The sequence below is a fragment of the Salmo trutta genome, chromosome 15, assembly GCF_901001165.1.
Source record: "Salmo trutta chromosome 15, fSalTru1.1, whole genome shotgun sequence".
NCBI lineage: Eukaryota > Metazoa > Chordata > Actinopteri > Salmoniformes > Salmonidae > Salmo > Salmo trutta.
The window spans coordinates 48677515-48689281 of record NC_042971.1 but is presented as its reverse complement, the minus strand read 5'-3'; the positions used below and the strand labels follow the sequence as shown (position 1 = coordinate 48689281).

The 11767-nt window shown below is 45.3% G+C and overlaps 1 protein-coding gene across 2 annotated transcripts in view; it reads left to right on the top strand.

The window, feature by feature from the left end:
- Nucleotides 1-6: 6 nt before the first annotated feature.
- Nucleotides 7-11767, top strand: part of LOC115149218 (netrin receptor UNC5C) — a 102015-nt gene continuing 90254 nt past the window's right edge. For both annotated transcript variants that reach the window (XM_029691880.1, XM_029691879.1), the window contains exon 1: nt 7-213. In XM_029691880.1, the coding sequence (XP_029547740.1) occupies nt 63-213 (151 nt within the window). In that variant the 5' untranslated portion in view covers nt 7-62. The remainder of the gene's footprint in view (nt 214-11767) is intronic.

Genomic DNA, 11767 nt, shown 5'->3' with positions numbered 1-11767 from the left:
GATTGGGTGATCTGCCAGAGACCTTCCCCTCGGACCCCCCGGAGCCCCTCCCGGTGTTCCTGATGGAGCCCGAGGAGGCGTACATCGTCAAGAACAAACCTGTCAATCTATACTGCAAGGCCACGCCCGCCACTCAGATCTACTTCAAATGCAACAGCGAGTGGGTCCACCAGAAAGAACACACCGTAGAGGAGAGGGTGGACGAGAACTCGGGTCAGTAAAACTACCAGTGTGAATGTTTTTCTCATGTGCACTGTGTCTGGTTGTGGTGTGTCCTGTGGACAACATTTTATCAACCCAGGAGTGCATTTAAAGATCAACATGGACCAAACCTTTAAACATGAACAAAAGAGATCAACATGGTTGAGGTCGAACAGACACACATATACAAACCCAGACTCACCCTTCAGCTACCCAGTTCGGTCAGAAAATCAAGTAGATGAATTATTCAGTGAAAACTTTACTATGCCCTTTACCACACCCCTAGAACACACACGCTGACACATACACACGCACATGCTGACACATACACACGCACACGCTGACACATACACACACACACGCTGACACATACACACACACGCTGACGCATACACACACACACGCTGACACATACACACACACACGCTGACGCATACACACACACACGCTGACACATACACACACACACGCTGACACATACACACACACACGCTGACACATACACACACACACGCTGACGCATACACACACACACGCTGACACATACACACACACACGCTGACACATACACACACACACGCTGACGCATACACACACACACGCTGACACATACACACACACACGCTGACACATACACACACACACGCTGACACATACACACACACACGCTGACACATACACACACACACGCTGACACATACACACACACACGCTGACACATACACACACACACGCTGACACATACACACACACACACACGCTGACACATACACACACACACGCTGACACATACACACACACACGCTGACACATACACACACACACGCTGACACATACACACACACACGCTGACACATACACACACACACGCTGACACATACACACACACACGCTGACACATACACACACACACGGTTAACTTCTCTGGGATATATGGGATGCACCTCGACAACAGCCAGTGATATTGCAGGGCGCCATATTCAAACAACAGAAATCTCATAATTAATATTCCTCAAACATACAAGTATTATACACCATTTTAAAGATATACTTCTTGTTAGTCCTACCACAGTGTCTGATTTCAAAAAGGCTTTATGGCGAAAGCAAACCATGCTATTATCTGAAGACAGCACCCCATCAAACAAACACAGACAATCAGAATTCAACCCGCCAGGCACAGCACAAAAGTCAGAAATAACATATAATGCATGCCTTACCTTTGAAGATCTTCTTCTGTTGGCACTCCAATATGTCCCATAACCATCACAAATGGTCCTTCTGTTCGATTAATTCCGTTGTTATGTATCCAAAATGTCCATTTATTTGGCGCGTTTGATCCAGAAAAACACCGGTTCCAACTCGCGCCACATGACTACAAAATATCTCATTAGTTACCTATAATCTTTGTCCAAACATTTCAAACAACTTTCCTAAAACAACTTTAGGTATTTTTTAACGTAAATAATCGATCAAATTTTAGACTGCATAAACAGCGTTCAATACCGGAGGAAAACAATGTGGACCGTGCTTTCTGGTCATGCGCCTCTATCAAACAGTACACTTCCCTCGAGCCTCATTCTGGACAGCCTTACTTCTTCATTACACAAAGGAAAAACATAAACCGATTTCTAAAGACTGTTGACATCCAGTGGAAGCGATAGGAACTGCAAGCAACTGCCTTAGAAATCTAGGTTCCCAAAGAAACCTATTGAAAAGAGAGTGACCACAAAAAAACAAATCTTGGTTGGTTTGTCCTCGGGGTTTCGCCTGCCAAATAAATTCTGTTATACTCACAGACATCATTCAAACAGTTTTAGAAACTGCAGAGTGTTTTCCATCCAAATCTACTAATTATATGAATATCCTAGCTTCTGGGCCTGAGTAACAGGCAGTTTAATTTGGGCATGGTTTTCATCCGGATGTGAAAATACTGCCCCCTATCCCAAAGAAGTTAATGAGAATAGGATTTTTGTAGCATAGCGACAGTCTTGTTAAACTGAAAGAGATTTTTTAACACAGGGTTGCACCAATACTAGTCTGTCACTGCAGAGGCTCTGTCTGAAAAAGTTGAATCTGGACATCATTAAGACTGAGACACAACACAGACACAGGCATGCTGTCCTCCTTCAGACAGTACTCTCTTTATCTCTCTCTGTCCTTATCGTCTCACTCGATTTCCTTTTCTTCTCTCTCTCTCTCTCTCTCTCTCTCTCTCTCTCTCTCTCTCTCTATCTGTGTCCTTATCTCCTTACTCAATTCCCTTTTCTTCTATCGCTCTCTTCTTCTCTCCTACTGTTTCTCTCTACATCAGTCATTATCAGTGTGAGTGAATGATGTTTGATGCTAAACCCTTATGTCTGACGCAAGTCCTCCACACACTCATCCCCACCCTCATCCCACCCCCACCGACACCCTCACCCCCACCCCCACCCTCATCCCCACCCCCACCCTCATCCCCACCCCCACCCTCACCCCCACCCTCATCCCCACCCCCACCCTCATCCCCATCCCCACTCTCACCCCCACCCTCATCCCCACCTCCACCCTCATCCCCATCCCCACCCTCATCCCCACCCTCACCCCCACCCCCACCCTCATCCCCACCCTCATCCCCACCCCCACCCTCACCCACGCCCTCATCCCCACCCCCACCCTCATCCCCACCCCCACTCTCACCCCCACCCTCATCCCCACCTCCACCCTCATCCCCCACCCTCATCCCCACCGCCACCCTCACCCCCACCCCCACCCTCATCCCCACCCTCATCCCCACCCCCACCCTCACCCTCATCCCCACCCCCACCCTCATCCCCACCCCCACTCTCACCCCCACCCTCATCCCCACCTCCACCCTCATCCCCATCCCCACCCTCATCCCCACCCCCACCCTCACCCCCACCCCAACTCTCATCCCCACCCTCACCCCCACCCCCACCGTCACCCCCACCCTCATCCCCACCCTCACCCACCCTCATATGCATATGCATGTTCGTGTGTGAATATGTGTGCTTGCATGTACGTGCATACAGTATGTTTGCATGTGTGCAGGTGAGTAGCGTGTTTAGCCCCCACTCATGTAGAGGTTGAATGGTGAATCCCAGAGTGGAGGGGCTGAGGCTGTTTCTGACTAAAGCCTGTTCCTCTGGGCACCACAGACATTACACACAGCACCATTCGGCTGATTGGCTGCCAAAGGGGGAAATTGACTTCTTTCTGTAGCCCACAGGTAGCAATCACACAGCATTTACCCTCTTTAATCCCGGGGCTCAGAGACACACACACATCGCTGCACTCACTGGAATACACACACACACACACACATCCCTGCACCCACTGGCACATGTGCACACATCCCTGCACCCACAGGCACACACACACACACACACACACACACACACACACACACACACACACACACACACACACACACACACACACACACACACACACACACACACACACACACACACACACACATATGTGCACCTACACCCACAGACTCTCTCAATTCCCCCTCTCTCACATGCATACTGTCTTAAAATAACAAGACATCAGGGTGGAACATACTTCAACATGTTCCAAACAGAGCAACACACACACACAGATACTATACACACTGAGTGATCAAAACATTAGGAACACCTTCCTAATATTGAGTTGCACCCCCTTTTCCCCTCAGAACAGCCTCAGTTCAAGGTGTCAAACTTGTTCCACAGGGATGCTGGCCCATGTCCACTCCAATGCTTTCCACAGTTGTGTCAAGTTGGATGTCCTTTGGGTGGTGGACCATTCTTGATACACACGGGCAACTATTGAGTGTGAAAAACCCAGCAGCGTTGCAGTTCTTGACACACTCAAACCGGTGTAGCTGGCATCTATACCATACCCGGTTCAAAGGCACTTACCGTAATTTCCGGACTATTAAGCGCACCTGAATATAAGCCGCACCCACTGAATTTAAAAAAAAATATTATTTTGAACATAAATAAGCCGCACATGTCTATAAGCCGCAGGTGCCTACCGGTACATTGAAACAAATGAACTTAAAGCCTACACAGGCTTTAACGAAACACGGCTTGTAACAAAAATAAATAGGCTTTAACGAAACACGGCTTGTAACAAAAATAAATAGGCTTTAACGAAACACGGCTTGTAACAAAAAATACAAAATTAGCAGTAAGCTTTAGTTGTCTTTTTGCACTGAGTCAATTCCTCACGCTGCTGTTTCCAACGTCTTATCATGGACTCATTAAGACCAAGCTCCCATGCAGAAGCTCTATTTCCTTTGCCAACAGCCAGATCAATCGCCTTCAACTTGAAAGCTGCATCATATGCATTTCTCCGTGTCTTTGCCATGATGAGGGTGACAAAATGACTACCGTAATCAGAATGATGGGAAGTTTGAGAGCGCTCGATTTAATCTAAACAGTAAACAAAAAAGTTGTTTGACCTTAACCCGTTCGGCAATTTCATTGGTCTAATGAAAGCTTCATGCCGCCAAAAAACTGAGCACGTCACAGAATGTGTTTTTTTGGGAAAAGAAATTTGAAAGCGGGAAAAATCCATATATTAGCCGCGTCATTGTTTAAGCCGCGAGGTTCAAAGCTGGGAAAAAAGTTGCGGCTTATAGTCCGGAATTTACGGTAAATATTTTATCTTGCCCATTCACCCTCTGAATGGCAAACACACACACTTCATGTCTCAAGGCTTAAAAATCATTCTTTAACCCGTCTCCTCCCCTTCATCTATACTGATTGAAGTGGATTTAACAGGTGACATCAATAAGGGATCATAGCTTTCACCTGGATTCACCTGGTCAGTCTATGTCATGGAAAGATCAGTTTTTGTTCACTCGGTGTATATATACCAGAGCAGATATGAAAACAGAAATAGTCAGAAAACTTCAAACATCCATTATCTTTTCATTTTGACATGGGACTGTACTTGAACTGTTATGAAGAATGTGAAGAAGTGTTTTGCAGCGTTGACATTAACAAAGGAGGTTAGCAGTGGTGCCCCCTTGGCATCATGTCAGAAAGCGTATTTGCTAAAAACATCTACAAGCAAATCAACCCACACAGCATACCCACACCATGCTCCACAAACCTAGCCCCAGAGGCTACACACACTCATACAACCACAAACATTCAACCATACACACGTGCACCCACACACACACACACACACACACACACACCTACACACACACACACACACACACACACACACACACACACACACACACACACACACACACACACACACACACACACACACACACACACAAACACACAAACACACAAACACACACACCACACTCCCTGCACTGAAGCCCACAGGCTTGTCTATCAGGCAGCAGGCTCCAGCCAAAGCCTCTCTACCTCTGTCTGTATATCTGTATATGTATCATTGTATCAGAGTGCAGAAATAGAGACAGAGAGACTAGTGGGCTGCTGTATCTCCTGCCTCTCCTTCCTACCCAGGCTGAGGAACAGCATCATTAGTGTTGTGCTCTACCATGGCCCTGCTTTAGAAGTCATGCAGTGTCGCCTCACTAGAGGAACACCCACGTTAGACGTGCACCATTGATCTCACCTCTCAAACGCTGACAGGGAGTTTTTTTGTCGTTACCAAATATGATTTCCATCGTGCTCGGATTTGAGTTTAATTGATACATTTAGATCAGGATGTTATAGTATTTTGAATAGTGCTTTTCAAAGACCCAGACTAACTTTTATTATTTTGATCTAATAAAAACTGTAGCTACCCATGTTTGCATAAGATAGGAACACCTACTGTATGCAGATGGTCATAATGATAACCCATTAGACCCCTAGCGCTGAGAGCTGTGCCCGCACTGATATCCAGCTCCAGGCTCCAGTGACCTGTAGCCATTGATCTGAACAAATGAGCCCAGAGTTAATTATATGTATGAGCAGAGTAGCAGTGTAAGACACACTGGAGACAGACAGCTCACCATCCATCCTGTAAGAGTTATGCCTGGTAGCATCAAACAGGAGTGGTGCTCTTCATTTGGGCGACAGATAATCAGGGTACTTACTTACCCCCTCCTCCCCCCTCAGTGACTGCTGCTCCAGCAGCCTGCTCGTCAGTGAGTGATCAATAAAAGGAGCTAACGCTAGCCAGTGCTAATGATTGTTTTAATAATGAATCATCTCCAATGGGTCCATCCAGACTCAGAGCACCACGCCAGCTATCGTTTAATGGGACAGATTGGAAAATCATTTTGTATCATACTAATGGACAGTGAGTGGGTGTGAGATGGGATGGTGACATCTCAGATCACTGATCACTATAATGGCATCAGTAAGGAGTGGTTCGTTTGCATGAGTTATGATCCCAGAAGTATATTTCAGCCCCTCCATGTGTGTAGTCAGTACTGTAATGATACAATCTCATATTTGACATAGTAAATATTAGTAATAGTTCTAGTTAAGCGAATGCATGATGTCAGGGCATGATGTCACTATCTGACCTTGGTCCCCTCTGATGAGACATAAAGTCCCTGTAACAATCACATTGATTCACAAAGATAAGCAGCCACCTTTTGTTTGAAGTCCCAGAATTCCACAGAACAATAATTAGCTAGCATCTTATATTGTTGGGAGTGTGAATACAGTACATTTCTTCCTCATCGTATGAACTAGTCATGGTGATTGCTGTAGAGATGGGTCCAGTCTGAATATGAACATTTGTTATTTGTTATTTTATTAGGATCCCCATTAGCTGTTGCAAAAGCAGCAACTACCGTTCCTGGGATCAAGCTGGATGACATGTGGATGACAAGCTTGATCAGCCTGCCTGCTGCTTGTGCTATGTAGATACTCAACCTGGTCTCAGAGCATTTTGTATTATTCTGTACATAAATCCGATATACTCCATTTAGTATGGATATGTTACGGTATGGTATTTATTCATTTGTGGATGTCCATCATCCATTTCATGTGATATGTTCCGAATTACAATTCGTATGAAATGTTACGAATTTACGAAATGTACAATATGTTATGAATTTGCTAAACGTACAGTATGTTATGAAATTACAAAATGTACAATATGTACTTCCCCTAGCCCTATGTACAGTAGGGTTAGGGGAAGGGTTAGCTAACATGCTAAGTAGCTAAAAAGTAGTAAGTCGTTGAAAAGTTGCTAATTAGCTAAAATGCTGAAGTTGTCTGTGATGAGATGTGAACACACAACCTTTAGATTGCTACATGTTAGCGTTATACACCCAACCACCTTCATTATACACCCAACCACCTTCATTATCCGCCCAACCACCTTCATTATACACCCAACCACCTTCATTATACACCCAACCACCTTCATTATACACCCAACCACCTTCATTATACACCCAACCACCTTCATTATACACCCAACCACCTTCATTATACACCCAACCACCTTCATTATACACCCAACCACCCTCCTTTCATTATACGCCCAACCACCCTCCTTTCATTATACACCCAACCACCCTCCTTTCGTTATACACCCAACCACCCTCCTTTCGTTATACACCCAACCACCCTCCTTTCATTATACACCCAACCACCCTCCTTTCATTATACACCCAACCACCCTCCTTTCATTATACACCCAACCACCCTCCTTTCATTATACACCCAACCACCCTCCTTTCGTTATACACCCAACCACCCTCCTTTCATTATACACCCAACCACCCTCCTTTCGTTATACACCCAACCACCCTCCTTTCATTATACACCCAACCACCCTCCTTTCGTTATACACCCAACCACCCTCCTTTCGTTATACACCCAACCACCCTCCTTTCATTATACACCCAACCACCCTCCTTTCGTTATACACCCAACCACCCTCCTTTCATTATACACCCAACCACCCTCCTTTCGTTATACACCCAACCACCCTCCTTTCATTATACACCCAACCACCCTCCTTTTGTTATACACCCAACCACCCTCCTTTCGTTATACACCCAACCACCCTCCTTTCGTTATACACCCAACCACCCTCCTTTCGTTATACGCCCAACCACCCTCCTTTCGTTATACGCCCAACCACCCTCCTTTCGTTATACGCCCAACCACCCTCCTTTCGTTATACGCCCAACCACCCTCCTTTCGTTATACACCGAACCACCCTCCTTTCTTTATACACCCAACCACCCTCCTTTCGTTATACACCCAACCACCCTCCTTTCGTTATACACCCAACCACCCTCCTTTCGTTATACACCCAACCACCCTCCTTTCGTTATACACCCAACCACCCTCCTTCGTTATACACCCAACCACCCTCCTTTCATTATACACCCAACCACCCTCCTTTCGTTATACACCAACCACCCTCCTTATACACCCAACCACCCTCCTTTCATTATACACCCAACCACCCTCCTTTCATTATACACCCAACCACCCTCCTTTCATTATACACCCAACCACCCTCCTTTCGTCATACACCCAACCACCCTCCTTTCGTCATACACCCAACCACCCTCCTTTCGTTATACACCCAACCACCCTCTTTTCATTATACACCCAACCACCCTCCTTTCGTTATACACCCAACCTCCCTCCTTTCATTATACACCCAACCACCCTCCTTTCGTTATACACCCAACCACCCTCCTTTCATTATACACCCAACCACCCTCCTTTCATTATACACCCAACCACCCTCCTTTCATTATACACCCAACCACCCTCCTTTCGTTATACACCCAACCACCCTCCTTTCGTTATACACCCAACCACCTTCCTTTCGTTATACACCCAACCACCCTCCTTTCATTATACACCCAACCACCCTCCTTTCGTTATACACCCAACCACCCTCCTTTCATTATACACCCAACCACCCTCCTTTCATTATACACCCAACAACCTTCCTTTCATTATACACCCAACCACCCTCTTTTCATTATACACCCAACCACCCTCCTTTCGTTATACACCCAACCACCCTCCTTTCGTTATACACCCAACCACCCTCCTTTCATTATACACCCAACCACCCTCCTTTCATTATACACCCAACAACCTTCCTTTCATTATACACCCAACCACCCTCTTTTCATTATACACCCAACCACCCTCCTTTCGTCATACACCCAACCACCCTCCTTTCGTTATACACCCAACCACCCTCTTTTCATTATACACCCAACCACCCTCCTTTCGTTATACACCCAACCTCCCTCCTTTCATTATACACCCAACCACCCTCCTTTCGTTATACACCCAACCACCCTCCTTTCATTATACACCCAACCACCCTCCTTTCATTATACACCCAACCACCCTCCTTTCATTATACACCCAACCACCCTCCTTTCGTTATACACCCAACCACCCTCCTTTCGTTATACACCCAACCACCTTCCTTTCGTTATACACCCAACCACCCTCCTTTCATTATACACCCAACCACCCTCCTTTCGTTATACACCCAACCACCCTCCTTTCATTATACACCCAACCACCCTCCTTTCATTATACACCCAACAACCTTCCTTTCATTATACACCCAACCACCCTCTTTTCATTATACACCCAACCACCCTCCTTTCGTTATACACCCAACCACCCTCCTTTCGTTATACACCCAACCACCCTCCTTTCATTATACACCCAACCACCCTCCTTTCATTATACACCCAACCACCCTCCTTTCATTATACACCCAACCACCCTCCTTTCGTTATACACCCAACCACCCTCCTTTCATTATACACCCAACCACCTTCATTATACACCCAACCACCCTCCTTTCATTATACACCCAACCACCCTCCTGTTATGTTTGGTAATCGTACCAACCATAAGATATCATACTAATTTGATTGTCCCGGATTTAATTTACTATGTCTTGTCTATGAGACCAGGCTAAGAGACTAAAGCCTTCCTCAGAGTCAGGCAACAGTGGGTTCTTAAACAGAGTGAGTGAGCAGAATAAATGACTAAATCTGGCACGCCCATAGAGAATACTGGCCCTTTTTATTATTACACCTATTGATTTTCACGATATTACTCTGTGTGATATTCTCCCAACTTCATGACTACCCTTGACCCATCTCTCTACATCTATGTAGCGCTCTCTCTCACTCACACACGCAGAACACACACGCAGATGCACACATACGCCGATGCACGCACGCACGCACACACACACACACACACACACACACACACACACACACACACACACACACACACACACACACACACACACACACACACACACACACACAGGCACACACACACAAAAAGGCTTATACACACTCATATACACACATGCAGACACACAGACGCTCAAGGAGTCACAAACACACCGAAACGTACGCACACATACACACACTCTCGTTGATGTCAGGATGGCAGTAGCTAGTCTCTCTCTCTGTCGGTCCACAGTGTAAATGTTGTATGAGTTCTAAGCTGCTGTGTAGGACATCAGTGTGCTTAGTGTCTGTTTGTCTGTATAAACAGACTGTGTAAAGCTCCTGAACCTGAAGGAATCAGCCATGTGTTTCCCCCACTCTCTCTCCTCTCTACTCCTCCTCATGAAGAGAGTACCTGTAGAGAGGAGAAGCAGATTCTTACAGCAGTAGTTGGCAGTGTATGGGGAAATAGTGGCATTATTATATTGGATAAGACCCTCTACCACCAACCATCTATATATCACATGACCACCCTTACACTCCTCTAGTCTCTAACCTAATTCAGTGGTGAGTGTTGGCTGGAACCCTTCAAGTAGTTTGTTAGGATAAAAGGGACTTTGAGGGAGCTGGCTATAGAGGGCATATATGACGTGAGGCAAGAGGAGAAATGGGAGCAGGAGGAGGAGAGGAGGCAGAAGAACACTCATCCAGTTTGCATGGAGATTATAGAGTGACTCTCTGGCTCAGTCTGCTGTCTCTGCCCCCACCTTATCACGACACAACTCTCTTTCTCTTTCTCTCTCTCTCTCTCTCTCTCGCTCTCTCTCAATTAAATTCAATTAAATTCAAGGGGCTTTTATTAGCATGGAGAGAGAGAGAGAGAGAGAGAGAGAGATGTTAACATTGCCAAAGCAAGTGAAGTAGATAATATACAAAAGTGAAATAAACATTAAAAGTGAACAGTAAACATTACACTCACAGAAGTTCCAAAAGAATAAAGACATTACAAATGTCATATTATGTATATATACAGTGTAGTAACAATGTGCAAATGGTTAAAGTACAAAAGCTCTCTCTCTCTCTCTCTCTCTCTCTCTCTCTCTCTCTCTCTCTCTCTCTCTCTCTCTCTCTCTCTCTCTCTCTCTCTTTCTCTCTCTCAATTCAATTCCTTTCAATTTAAGGGTTTTATTGGCATGGGAAACATATGTTAACATTGCCAAAGCAAGTGAAGTAGATAATAAACACAAGTGAAATAAACAATAAAACATTTTTACAGTAAACATTACACTCATAAAAGTTACAAAAGAATAAAGACTGTCATGAATGTCATATTATTTGCAAATAGTTAAAGTACAAAAGGGAAAATAAATAAACATAAATATGGGTTGTATTTAC